Below are 14653 nucleotides of genomic sequence, written 5' to 3'. Positions count from 1 at the left end.
AGCTGTGAACTATGTAGGGAATAAAAGTCGAGCACTATGTAGGGAATTGTCACGATCGTCGTTAGGTGAATGAGAGGACCAAGGCGCAGCGTGATATAAATACATCTTCTTTTATTTGAAGATGAAACGAACACTAAATACAAACTAGACAAAACAACAAACGACCGTGAAGCTACAAAACAAAAGTGCAGACACAAGCAACTAACGTCAAGACATAGACAATTACCCACAACCTACCTAATGCCTATGGCTGCCTAAATATGGCTCTCAATCTGAGACAACGATAGACTCTCTAATTGAGAACCAATCCAGGCAACCATAGACTTACATAAACACCTACACTGAACACAACCCCATGAACTCTACGAAACCCCCTAGACAATACACACACCCTAGACTAGACAAAAAACACACAAACATTCCCCCATGTCACACCCTGACCTAACTAAAATAATAAAGAAAACAAAGATAACTAAGGCCAGGGCGTGACAGGAATAAAAGTCATGCAGTATGTATTGAATAAGGTTTCATTTGGAATGCAGTTTGTCTCATAGCACCAGTACTCTGCATGACTGTCCTAGTAATCCATAGATCATACTACCCCAGTGTCGTCCAGTGGAGGCTGCTGAAGGGAGAACGGCTCGCAATAATGTCCGGAACGGAGAAAATGGAATGGAAACCATGTGTTTGATACCATTCCATTAATTCCGCTCCAGCCACTAGTACTAGCCCGTACTCCCCAATTAAAGTTCCACCAGCCTCCTGTGCTGTAGGCAGGTGTTGAATCATACAGTATGTCAGCATGTGATCTTCCTGCATATGGACAGATTACAGTTCAAATAGGAAACAACAAGGGATATTGGATTCATATGTTTTTCTCAAGCCTTCAAAACATGATCAACATATTATAGAAAAACCAATATGATATTCTATATACTGAATTAGAAAATAAACTATCGTCTCAAAACATATTTAAACATTATCGTGTGGAACAATGACCGTTCCTCTCACTCTTCTCTTCAAGGTGTCGGCGTAGTGTTTCTTTTGTTCTCTCCTCTCTTTCATCTCTTAGGCTCTCATTTGCCTTATTATTAACCTCTCTCTCTCTCTCTCTCTCTCTCTCTCTCTCTCTCTCTCTCTCTCTCTCTCTCTCTCTCTCTCTCTCTCTCTCTCTCTCTCTCTCTCTCTCTCTCTCTCTCTCTCTCTCTCTCTCTCTCTCTCTCCTCCAGGTGGTCTATAAGAATAATGACATCCGTCTGGAGCTCTCCCGTCTGGCTCGCATCGTAGACCCCAAGATGAAGCTCCAGGGGGAAGTGGTGTTTAAGTGTGAGAACGTACCCACCCTGGACCCAATCAACTTTGAGAGCCCTGATTCCTACCTCAGCCTGCCCAAGTGGAATACCAAGAGGGTCGGCTCCATCTCCTTCGATTTCAGGACCTCCGAACCTAACGGACTCATCCTCTTCACCCATGGCAAGGTATACAAACAGCACAGCTTACCTGTTGTACTTGTCTTTCTTTCACTCAAACTCACACTTGTTTTTTTTATGATATTAGTACCAATTTTGCATGTTGCAGCTATTTTGAAGGTTTCACTTGCAATGGTTGTGATATGTGGTTGATTAACCTGCCTTGGTTGAATGCACTGAAGTTTAAGTCTGCTGTGGGTGAGATATTCCCCCTGATAAAAGCTATTTAGTTGAAACATTGGTCATTGATTTGTGGCCTACAGTTTATTTTCTGTCAGCACCTAAAGAGTGTTTATTTCCAGGCCCAGGACCGTCGGGACGCGGCAGGGAAGAAGAACAACAAGGTGGACTTCTTCGCTGTGGAGCTGCTAGATGGAGGGCTGTACCTGCTGTTGGACATGGGCTCGGGAACCATCAAGGTCAAAGCCACACAGAGCAAGGTCAACGACGGAGCCTGGCACCATGTGGATATACAACGGGACGGACGATCAGGTGAGGAGGGAGGAAGAGGAGGGGTGGGAGGAGGAAGAAGTGGTAAGACATTAATCACGAGGATGATAAAACAAAACCTTTTTCGATTCAATTTGCTGATTCTATTTCCTCCAGTGTGCTTATCCTGTGTGTCCTCTGACCTGGTAAAGGTTGGACAAACAGGACAGAACACAGAGGTGTAGAGAGGAAAATTATAGTAGAGTAAAGAGGTTTGAATGTTGTTGCCTTGATCTCCACAACAGAATGGATTCACCACATAGCAGCCAGAGAGAGTGAGAGAGAAACAGAGATAACAACCTTCCCTAACAAAGCCATCACCTACAGAGAGATGAACCTGGAGAAGAGTTCCCTAAGCAAGCTGCTCCTGGGGCTCTGTTCACAAACACAAACACACCCCACAGAGCCATCACCTACAGAGAGATGAACCTGGAGAAGAGTCCCCTAAGCAAGCTGCTCCTGGGGCTCTGTTCACAAACACAAACACACCCCACAGAGCCATCACCTACAGAGAGATGAACCTGGAGAAGAGCCCCCTAAGCAAGCTGCTCCTGGGGCTCTGTTCACAAACACAAACAGACCCCACAGAGCCATCACCTACAGAGAGATGAACCTGGAGAAGAGTCCTCTAAGCAAGCTGGTCTTGGGGCTCTGTTCACAAACACAAACACACCCCACAGAGCCATCACCTACAGAGAGATGAACCTGGAGAAGAGCCCCCTAAGCAAGCTGGTCCTGGGGCTCTGTTCACAAACACAAACACAAACACACCCCACGGAGCCATCACCTACAGAGAGATGAACCTGGAGAAGAGCCCCCTAAGCAAGCTGCTCCTGGGGCTCTGTTCACAAACACAAACACACCCCACAGAGCCATCACCTACAGAGAGATGAACCTGGAGAAGAGTCCTCTAAGCAAGCTGCTCCTGGGGCTCTGTTCACAAACACAAACACACCCAACAGAGCCATCACCTACAGAGAGATGAACCTGGAGAAGAGTCCTCTAAGCAAGCTGCTCCTGGGGCTCTGTTCACAAACACAAACACACCCCACAGAGCCATCACCTACAGAGAGATGAACCTGGAGAAGAGTCCTCTAAGCAAGCTGCTCCTGGGGCTCTGTTCACAAACACAAACACACCCCACAGAGCCATCACCTACAGAGAGATGAACCTGGAGAAGAGTCCCCTAAGCAAGCTGCTCCTGGGGCTCTGTTCACAAACACAAACACACCCCACAGAGCCATCACCTACAGAGAGATGAACCTGGAGAAGAGCCCCCTAAGCAAGCTGCTCCTGGGGCTCTGTTCACAAACACAAACAGACCCCACAGAGCCCCAGGACAGCAACACAATGAGACCCAACTAAATCATGAGAAAACAAAAAGATAATTACTTGACACGTTGGAAATAATTAGCAAAAAAACAGAGCAAACTAGAATGCTATTTGGCCCTAAACAGAGAGTACACAGTGGCAGAATACCTGACCTCTGTGACTGATTCAAAACTTAGGGAAGCTTTGAGTATGTACAGACTCAGTGAGCATAGCCTTGCTATTGACAAAAGCCGCCGTAGGGATACCTGGCTCAAGAGAATACAGGCTATGTGCACACTGCCCACAAAATGAGATGGAATCTGAGCTGCACTCTTCCTAACAATGTATGACCATATTTGAGACTCATATTTCCCTCAGATTACACAGACACACAAATAATTTTAAAACAAACCCAATTTTGATAAACTCCCATATCTATTGGGTGAAATATCCCTTTGTGCCATCACAGCAGGACGATTTGTGACCTGTTGCCACAAGAAAATAGTTACCAGTGAAGAACAAATGCTATTGTAAATACAATCCATATTTATGTTTAATAATTTTCCTTTTTTGTACTCTAACTATTTGCACATCATTACAACACTGTATTTAAACATAATATGACATTTTAAATGTCTTTATTCTTTTGGAACATGTGTGAGTGTAAAATGTACTGTTCATTTTTTATTGTTTATTTCACTTTGGTAATTCATTTCACATGCTTTGGCAATGTAAACATACAGTTGAAGTCAGAAGTTTACATACACTTAGGTTGGAGTGATTAAAACTCGTTTTTCAACCATTCCACACATTTCTTGTAAACAAACTATAGTTTTGGCAAGTCGGTTAGGACATCTACTTTGTGCATGAGACAAGTCATTTTTCCAACAATTGTTTACAGACAGATTATTTCACTTATAATTCACTGTATCACAATTCCAGTGGGTCAGAAGTTTACATACATTAGGTTGATGTATGATGTCATGGCTTTAGAAGCTTCTGATAGGCTAATTGACATCATTTGAGTCAATTGGAGGTGTACCTGTGGATGTATTTCAAGGCCTACCTTCAAACTTCGTGCCTCTTTGCTTTACATCATGGGAAAATCAAAATAAATCAGCCAAGACCCCATAAAAAAAAATTGGAGAGCTCCACAAGTCTGGTTCATCCTTGGGAGCAATTTCCAAACGCCTGAAGGTACCACGTTCATCTGTACAAACAATAGTACGCAAGTATTAACACCATGGGACCACACAGCCGTCATACCGCTCAGGAAGGAGACGCGTTCTGTCTCCTAGAGATGAATGTACTTTGGTGCGAAAAGTGCAATTCAATCCCAGAACAACAGCAAAGGACCTTGTGAAGATGCTGGAGGAAGCAGGTACAAAAGTATCAATATTCACAGTAAAACGACTCCTATATCGACTTAACCTGAAAGGCAGCTCAGCAAGGAAGAAGCCACTGCTCCAAAACCGCTATAAAAAAGCCAGACTACGGTTTGCAACTGCACATGGGGACAAAGATTGTACTTTTTGGAGAATGTCCTCTGGTCTGATGAAACAAAAAAATAACTGTTTGGCCATAATGACCATCGTTATGTTTGGAGGAAAAAAGGGGAACGCTTGCAAGCTGAAGAACACCATACCAACCGTGAAGCACGGGGGTGGCAGCATCATGTTGTGGGGGTGCTTTGCTGCAGGAGGGACTGGTGCACTTCGCCAAATAGATGGCATCATGAGGAGGAAAATTTGGTGGATATATTGAAACAACATCTCAAGACATCATTCAGGAAGTTAAAGCTTGGTCGCAAATGGGTCTTCCAAATGGACAATGACCCCAAGCATACTTCCAATGTTTGGCAAAATGGCTCAAGGACAACAAAGTCAAGGTATTGGAGTGGCCATCACAAAGCCCTGACCTCAAGCTTATAGAACATTTGTGGGCAGAATTGAAAAAGCGTGTAAGAGCAAGGAAGCCTACAAACCTGACTCAGTTACATCAGTTCTGTCAGGAGGAATGGGCCAAAATTCACCCAAATTATTGTGGGAAGCTTGTGGAAGGCTACCCAAAACGTTTCTCCCAAGTTAAACCTTTTAAAGGCAATGCTACCAAATACTAATTGAGTGAATGTAAACTTCTGACCCGCTGGGAATGTGATGAAAGAAATAAAAGCTGAAATAAATAATTCACTCTACTATTGTTCTGACATTTCACATTCTTAAAATAAAGTGGTGATCCTAACTGACCTAAGACAGGGAATTTTTACTAGGATTAAATGTCAGGAATTGTGAAAAACTGAGTTTAAATGCATTTGGCTAAGGTGTACGTAAACTTCCAACTTCAACTGTATGTTTCCTATGCCAAGTGATCCCCTTGAATTGAATTTAATTGAGAGAGAGAGAACAGAGTGAGAGAGAGAGAGCCCAAAGAATGAGAGAGGGATAGAAAGAGCCCAACATGAGAGAGGGATAGAGAGACCAAAGAGAGAGAGAGAGGGACAGTAAGAGACCAATGAGTGAGAGAGTGACACCAAAGAGTGAGAGAGGGAGAGAGAGCGACCAAAGAGAGAGGGAGAGAGAGAGAGACCAAAGAGAGAGAGGGATAGAGACCAAAGAGAGAGAGAGGGAGAGAGAGAGACTAAAGAGTGAGAGAGGGAGAGAGAGAGAGCAAAGAGTGAGAGAGGGAGAGAGAGAGAGCAAAGAGTGAGAGAGGGAGAGAGAGAGACCAACAAGTGAGAGAGGGAGAGAGAGAGAGAGACCAACGAGAGAGAGAAGGAGAGAGAGAGACCAAAGAGGGAGAGAGAGAGACCAAAGAGAGAGAGAGAGAGAGACCAAAGAGAGAGAGAGAGAGAAAGACCAGAGTGAGAGAAGGAGAGAGAGAGACCAAAGAGAGAGAGAGAGCGAGAGGGATAGACCATTAGAACTGCTGTTATTTGATTTCCTGTCCTGTGGTATATATCAGCTTAGAGCCCTGTGTCAACACACCATACCTAGCATCGATTAAAGAAGGGAACAACAGGAGGATTGGGAGAACAGGGGGATTTTCAGAAGGAAGAATAGAGAAATTAGACAGATATATGGATATGCGGCTGAGTGGATTGGTTTAAAGAACTGGCATAATATTACTTGTTTCTATATACCGTGCATTCGGAAAGCATTCAGACCCCTTGTGTCACGATCGTCGTAAGCATACTCGGACCAAAGCGCAGCAGTTTGGCAGTCCCACATGTTTATTCAATGAAACGCACAAAAACAACAAAAGAACAAACGAAACGTGACGTTCTGGATTGCTCACAGGCAACAACATAAAAACAAGATCCCACAAAAACCCAGTGTGGAAATGGCTGCCTAAATATGATCCCCAATCAGAAACAACAGCTGCCTCTGATTGGGATCCATACCAGGCCGACATAGAAATATAACAACCTAGATTACCCACCCTAGTCACACCCTGACCTAACCAACATAGAGAATAAAAAGGCTCTCTATGGTCAGGGCGTGACACCTAGACTTTTCCCACATTGTGTTACATTACAGCTTATTCTAAAATGTATTAAATCATGTTTTCCCCTCATCAGTCTACACACAATACAAAATAATGACCAAGTGAAAACAGGTTTTTTACAGGCGCATCCTGCTTCCATTGATCATCCTTGAGATGTTTCTACAACTAGATTGGAGTCCACCTGTGGTAAATTAAATTGATTGGACATGTTTTGCAAAATCAAACACATGTCTATATAAGGACCCACAGTTGACAGTGCATGTCAGAGCAAAAACCAAGACATGAAGTCGAAAGAATTGTCCGTAGATCTCTGAGGCAGGATTGTGTCGAGGCACAGATCTGCGGAAGGAACCAAAACATGTCTGAAGCATTGAAGGTCACCAAGAACACAGTTGCCTCCATCATTCTTAAATGGAAGAAGTTTGGAACCACCAAGACTCTTCCTAAAGCAATCGGGGGAGAAGGGCCTTGGTCAGGGAGGCGGCCAAGAACCCAATGGTCACTCTGACAGAACTCCAGAGTTCCTCTGTGGAGATGGGAGAACCTTCCAGAAGGACAATCACCTCTGCAGCACTCCACGGAAGCATCATGCTGTGGACATTTATTTCAGCGGCAGAGACTGGGAGACTAGTCAGGATCGAGGGAAAGATGAACAGAGAAAAGTAAAGAGTGATCCTTAATGAAAACCTGCTCCAGAGCAATCAGGACCTCAGACTGGGGAGAAGGTTCACCTTCCAATAGGGCAACGACACTAAGCACACAGCCAAGACAACGCAGGAGTGGCTTCGGGACAAGTCTTTGAATGTCCTTGAGTGGCCCAGCCAGAGCCCGGACTTGAACCCAATCTAATATCTCTGGAGAGACCTGAAAATAGCTGTGCAGCGATGCTCCCCATCGAATCTGGCAGAGCTTGAGAGGATCTACAGAGAAGAATGGGAGAAACTCCCCAAATACAGCTGTGCCAAGCTTGTAGCGTCATACCCAAGAAGACTTGAGGCTGTAATCATTGCCAAACGTGCTTCAACAAAGAACTGAGTAAAGGGTCTGAATACTTATGTAAATGTGATATTACTATATATATATTTTTTTTTTTTGCGAACACTTCTAAAAACCTGTTCTTGCTCTGTCGTTATGGGGTATTGTGTGTAGATTGATGAGGGAAAACCTTTTTTTATTCCGTTTTAGAATAAGGCTGTAACATTAAAAAAAGTGGAAAAAGTGAAGTGATCTGAATACTTTGCGAATAAGCAGTTCCTGTTCAATTTAAATCTCTCTGTAGTTAGACATCAGCGCTACCTAGTATTTAACTTGGAGTATATGAAAAACAAACGGAATGGAACAATTGTATTTTCTTTGGAACCGTAAACCTGATTTAGCCACACTCCTCTGACCATCTGAAATACTCGTTGCCTGAGGCTAAAATCCTACCCTTATATACCATTCTTCAATATTCTTCTATAATGTATTGCCAGACACAAAACTCAAGACACACAAGAAAACGAACTACTTAAATCGGCTATAAACTGGGTGGTTCGAGCCCTGAATACTGATTGGCTGACAGCCGTGGTATATCAGACCGTATACCATGGGTATGACAAAACATGTATTTTTACTGCTCTAATTACATTTGTAACCAGTTTATAACAGCAGTAAAGCACCTCGGGGGTTTGTAGTATATGGCCAATATACCACGGCTAAGAGCTGTATCCAGGCACTCCTTGTTGCGTCACGCATAAGAACAGCCCTCAGCCGTGGTATATTGGCCATATTCCCCACCCCTTTAATTAACCCACTTATTTTCATCTCTCCTCTTTCCAGGCATCATCTCAGTCGACAGTCGGAGGACCCCCTTCACAGCCAGCGGAGAGAATGAGATCTTAGACCTGGAGGGACACCTCTACCTGGGTGGTCTCCCTGACAACCGCGTAGGCCTGGTGTTACCGACCGAACTGTGGACGGCCATGTTGAACTACGGCTACGTGGGCTGCATCAGGGACCTCTTCATCGACGGACGCTCCAAAAACATAAGGGCCATCTCCGAGTCTCAGAACACCACAGGCATCAGGCCCACCTGTAGTAAAGTGACAGGGAAACAGTGTGACAGTAATCACTGTAAGAACAACGGCGTCTGTAAGGAAGGGTGGAACCGCTTTATCTGCGACTGCACCGGGACTGGGTTCTGGGCCACCACGTGTGAGAGAGGTGAGTCTACTGGCTATATTTGGAAAAGTAATTGTTTTCATTCACCTTAGATGCTGGGTAAATGTGCAGAGACGAGAGGAGCAGAGTGGAGAGGAGCAGAGATAGGGGAAGGGAGGGGAGAGGAAAAGTGTGACTTTGGACAGCTTGTATTTATGGAGGCTTTGCTGAAATATTTAATAGGATTTTACTTTTTCGCAAAGTGGCTTTTGTGTAGGGTGCTGTCTTCTCCTGGGGGGAATTGAACAGGGGCTTGGCGCACACACAAATACATGCACGCACGCACACACACACACACACACACACACACACGCGACACACACACACACACACTGGTGCCAAGGCTGGCTGGCTGGGGGTGAAAATGGTCTCCCCATGTCTGGCTTTAAGAGCTCAACTGCATTAAGTTTTTATGAAGCGGAGATAGGGCCACTCTGAGCTGTTGAAGGTATGTTTGTGTGTGTGTGTGTGTCCATGTGTCCGTCTGTCCGTCTGTCCGTCTGTCTGTCTGTCTGTCTGTCTGTCTGTCTGTCTGTCTGTCTGTCTGTCTGTCTGTCTGTCTGTCTGTCTGTCTGTCTGTCTGTCTGTCTGTCTGTCTGTCTGTCTGTCTGTCTGTCTGTCTGTCTGTCTGTCTGTCTGTCTGTCTGTCTGTCTGTCTAGGGTGCTAGTGTTCCCTTGGTCTGTCTTCCTTTTGTTTGTTAGGTATAGAGAGAGAGAGACTGGGAGGTGTTACAGCAGGTCTAGAGAGAGTGACTGGGAGGTGTTACAGCAGGTATAGAGAGGAGAGAGACTGGGAGGTGTGACAGCAGGTATAGAGAGGAGAGAGACTGGGAGGTGTTACAGCAGGTATAGAGAGAGAGACTGGGAGGTGTTACAGCAGGTATAGAGAGAGACTGGGAGGTGTTACAGCAGGTATAGAGAGAGAGAGGCTGGGAGGTGTTACAGCAGGTATAGAGAGAGAGACTGGGAGGTGTTACAGCAGGTATAGAGAGAGAGAGACTGGGAGGTGTTACAGCAGGTATAGAGAGAGTGACTGGGAGGTGTTACAGCAGGTATAGAGAGGAGAGAGACTGGGAGGTGTTACAGCAGGTATAGGGAGAGAGACTGGGAGGTGTTACAGCAGGTATAGAGAGAGAGAGACTGGGAGGTGTTACAGCAGGTATAGAGAGAGAGAGACTGGGAGGTGTTACATCAGGTATAGAGAGAGAGACTGGGAGGTGTTACAGCAGGTATAGAGAGAGAGAGACTGGGAGGTGTTACAGCAGGTATAGAGAGAGAGTGACTGGGAGGTGTTACAGCAGGTATAGAGAGAGAGAGACTGGGAGGTGTTACAGCAGGTATAGAGAGAGAGAGACTGGGAGGTGTTACAGCAGGTATAGAGAGAGAGAGACTGGGAGGTGTTACAGCAGGTATAGAGAGAGTGAGACTGGGAGGTGTTACAGCAGGTATAGAGAGGAGAGAGACTGGGAGGTGTTACAGCAGGTATAGAGAGAGAGAGACTGGGAGGTGTTACAGCAGGTATAGAGAGAGAGAGACTGGGAGGTGTTACAGCAGGTATAGAGAGAGTGACTGGGAGGTGTTACAGCAGGTATAGAGAGGAGAGAGACTGGGAGGTGTTACAGCAGGTATAGGGAGAGAGACTGGGAGGTGTTACAGCAGGTATAGAGAGAGAGAGACTGGGAGGTGTTACAGCAGGTATAGAGAGAGAGGCTGGGAGGTGTTACAGCAGGTCTAGAGAGAGAGAGACTGGGAGGTGTTACAGCAGGTATAGAGAGGAGAGAGACTGGGAGGTGTTACAGCAGGTATAGAGAGAGAGACTGGGAGGTGTTACAGCAGGTATAGAGAGAGAGACTGGGAGGTGTTACAGCAGGTATAGAGAGAGAGAGACTGGGAGGTGTTACAGCAGGTATAGAGGGAGAGAGACTGGGAGGTGTTACAGCAGGTATAGAGAGAGAGAGACTGGGAGGTGTTACAGCAGGTATAGGGAGAGAGACTGGGAGGTGTTACAGCAGGTATAGAGAGAGAGAGACTGGGAGGTGTTACAGCAGGTATAGAGAGAGAGAGACTGGGAGGTGTTACAGCAGGTATAGGGAGAGAGACTGGGAGGTGTTACAGCAGGTATAGAGAGAGAGAGACTGGGAGGTGTTACAGCAGGTATAGAGAGAGAGAGACTGGGAGGTGTTACAGCAGGTATAGAGAGAGAGGCTGGGAGGTGTTACAGCAGGTCTAGAGAGAGAGAGACTGGGAGGTGTTACAGCAGGTATAGAGAGAGAGAGACTGGGAGGTGTTACAGCAGGTATAGAGAGAGAGAGACTGGGAGGTGTTACAGCAGGTATAGAGAGAGAGAGACTGGGAGGTGTTACAGCAGGTATAGAGAGAGAGAGACTGGGCGGTGTTACAGCAGGTATAGAGAGAGAGAGACTGGGAGGTGTTACAGCAGGTATAGAGAGGAGAGAGACTGGGAGGTGTCACAGCAGGTATAGAGAGAGAGACTGGGAGGTGTTACAGCAGGTATAGAGAGGAGAGAGACTGGGAGGTGTTACATTAGGTATAGAGAGAGTGGCTGGGAGGTGTTACAGCAGGTATAGAGAGGAGAGAGACTGGGAGGTGTCACAGCAGGTATAGAGAGAGAGACTGGGAGGTGTTACAGCAGGTATAGAGAGGAGAGAGACTGGGAGGTGTTACATTAGGTATAGAGAGAGAGACTGGGAGGTGTTACAGCAGGTATAGAGAGAGAGAGACTGGGAGGTGTTACAGCAGGTATAGAGAGAGAGAGACTGGGAGGTGTTACAGCAGGTATAGAGAGGAGAGAGACTGGGAGGTGTCACAGCAGGTATAGAGAGAGAGACTGGGAGGTGTTACAGCAGGTATAGAGAGGAGAGAGACTGGGAGGTGTTACATTAGGTATAGAGAGAGTGGCTGGGAGGTGTTACAGCAGGTATAGAGAGAGAGACTGGGAGGTGTTACAGCAGGTATAGAGAGAGAGACTGGGAGGTGTTACAGCAGGTATAGAGAGAGAGACTGGGAGGTGTTACAGCAGGTATAGAGAGAGAGACTGGGAGGTGTTACAGCAGGTATAGAGAGAGAGACTGGGAGGTGTTACAGCAGGTATAGAGAGAGAGAGACTGGGAGGTGTTACAGCAGGTATAGAGAGAGAGAGACTGGGAGGTGTTACAGCAGGTATAGAGAGAGAGAGACTGGGAGGTGTTACAGCAGGTATAGAGAGAGAGACTGGGAGGTGTTACAGCAGGTATAGAGAGAGAGAGACTGGGAGGTGTTACAGCAGGTATAGAGAGAGAGACTGGGAGGTGTTACAGCAGGTATAGAGAGAGAGAGACTGGGAGGTGTTACAGCAGGTATAGAGAGGAGAGAGACTGGGAGGTGTTACAGCAGGTATAGAGAGAGAGAGACTGGGAGGTGTTACAGCAGGTATAGAGAGAGAGACTGGGAGGTGTTACAGCAGGTATAGAGAGAGAGACTGGGAGGTGTTACAGCAGGTATAGAGAGAGAGAGACTGGGAGGTGTTACAGCAGGTATAGAGGGAGAGAGACTGGGAGGTGTTACAGCAGGTATAGAGAGAGAGACTGGGAGGTGTTACAGCAGGTATAGAGAGAGAGACTGGGAGGTGTTACAGCAGGTATAGAGAGAGAGACTGGGAGGTGTTACAGCAGGTATAGAGAGAGAGAGACTGGGAGGTGTTACAGCAGGTATAGAGAGAGAGACTGGGAGGTGTTACAGCAGGTATAGAGAGAGAGGCTGGGAGGTGTTACAGCAGGTATAGAGAGAGAGAGACTGGGAGGTGTTACAGCAGGTATAGAGAGAGAGACTGGGAGGTGTTACAGCAGGTATAGAGAGAGAGAGACTGGGAGGTGTTACAGCAGGTATAGAGAGAGAGTGACTGGGAGGTGTTACAGCAGGTATAGAGAGTTTAGAGACTGGGAGGTGTTACAGCAGGTATAGAGAGAGAGAGACTGGGAGGTGTTACAGCAGGTATAGAGAGAGAGAGACTGGGAGGTGTTACAGCAGGTATAGAGAGAGTGAGACTGGGAGGTGTTACAGCAGGTATAGAGAGGAGAGAGACTGGGAGGTGTTACAGCAGGTATAGAGAGAGAGAAACTGGGAGGTGTTACAGCAGGTATAGAGAGAGAGAGACTGGGAGGTGTTACAGCAGGTATAGAGAGAGAGACTGGGAGGTGTTACAGCAGGTATAGAGAGGAGAGAGACTGGGAGGTGTTACAGCAGGTATAGAGAGAGAGAGACTGGGAGGTGTTACAGCAGGTATAGAGAGAGAGACTGGGAGGTGTTACAGCAGGTATAGAGGGAGAGAGACTGGGAGGTGTTACAGCAGGTATAGAGAGAGAGAGACTGGGAGGTGTTACAGCAGGTATAGAGAGAGAGAGACTGGGAGGTGTTACAGCAGGTATAGAGAGAGAGACTGGGAGGTGTTACAGCAGGTATAGAGAGAGAGGCTGGGAGGTGTTACAGCAGGTATAGAGAGAGAGACTGGGAGGTGTTACATCAGGTATAGAGAGAGAGACTGGGAGGTGTTACAGCAGGTATAGAGAGAGAGAGACTGGGAGGTGTTACAGCAGGTATAGAGAGAGAGTGACTGGGAGGTGTTACAGCAGGTATAGAGAGAGAGAGACTGGGAGGTGTTACAGCAGGTATAGAGAGAGAGAGACTGGGAGGTGTTACAGCAGGTATAGAGAGAGAGAGACTGGGAGGTGTTACAGCAGGTATAGAGAGAGAGAGACTGGGAGGTGTTACAGCAGGTATAGAGAGGAGAGAGACTGGGAGGTGTTACAGCAGGTATAGAGAGAGAGACTGGGAGGTGTTACAGCAGGTATAGAGAGAGAGAGACTGGGAGGTGTTACAGCAGGTATAGAGAGAGACTGGAGGTGTTACAGCAGGTATAGAGAGAGGAGACTGGGAGGTGTTACAGCAGGTATAGAGAGAGAGAGACTGGGAGGTGTTACAGCAGGTATAGAGAGAGAGAGACTGGGAGGTGTTACAGCAGGTATAGAGAGAGAGAGACTGGGAGGTGTTACAGCAGGTATAGAGGAGAGAGACTGGGAGGTGTTACAGCAGGTATAGAGAGAGAGAGACTGGGAGGTGTTACAGCAGGTATAGAGAGAGAGAGACTGGGAGGTGTTACAGCAGGTATAGAGAGAGAGAGACTGGGAGGTGTTACAGCAGGTATAGAGAGAGAGAGACTGGGAGGTGTTACAGCAGGTATAGAGAGAGAGACTGGGCGGTGTTACAGCAGGTATAGAGAGAGAGAGACTGGGAGGTGTTACAGCAGGTATAGAGAGGAGAGAGACTGGGAGGTGTCACAGCAGGTATAGAGAGAGAGACTGGGAGGTGTTACAGCAGGTATAGAGAGAGAGAGACTGGGAGGTGTTACAGCAGGTATAGAGAGAGAGAGACTGGGCGGTGTTACAGCAGGTATAGAGAGAGAGAGACTGGGAGGTGTTACAGCAGGTATAGAGAGGAGAGAGACTGGGAGGTGTCACAGCAGGTATAGAGAGAGAGACTGGGAGGTGTTACAGCAGGTATAGAGAGAGAGAGACTGGGAGGTGTTACAGCAGGTATAGAGAGAGAGACTGGGAGGTGTTACAGCAGGTATAGAGAGAGAGAGACTGGGAGGTTTACATTAGGTATAGAGAGAGTGGCTGGGAGGT

The 14653-nt window shown here is 46.6% G+C and overlaps 1 protein-coding gene across 1 annotated transcript in view; it reads left to right on the top strand.

The window, feature by feature from the left end:
* The window catches only part of LOC120019189 (neurexin-3b), a 520460-nt gene that overhangs the window by 21529 nt on the left and 484278 nt on the right, over window positions 1–14653 (top strand). The window contains exons 2-4 of the mRNA XM_038962500.1: window positions 1230–1478; window positions 1772–1961; window positions 8592–8975. Coding sequence (XP_038818428.1) covers window positions 1230–1478; window positions 1772–1961; window positions 8592–8975 — 823 coding nt within the window. The remainder of the gene's footprint in view (window positions 1–1229; window positions 1479–1771; window positions 1962–8591; window positions 8976–14653) is intronic.

The sequence above is a fragment of the Salvelinus namaycush genome, chromosome 24 (genome assembly GCF_016432855.1).
Source record: "Salvelinus namaycush isolate Seneca chromosome 24, SaNama_1.0, whole genome shotgun sequence".
NCBI classification, from domain to species: Eukaryota; Metazoa; Chordata; class Actinopteri; order Salmoniformes; family Salmonidae; genus Salvelinus; species Salvelinus namaycush.
This window is presented reverse-complemented; position numbering and strand designations above follow the sequence as displayed.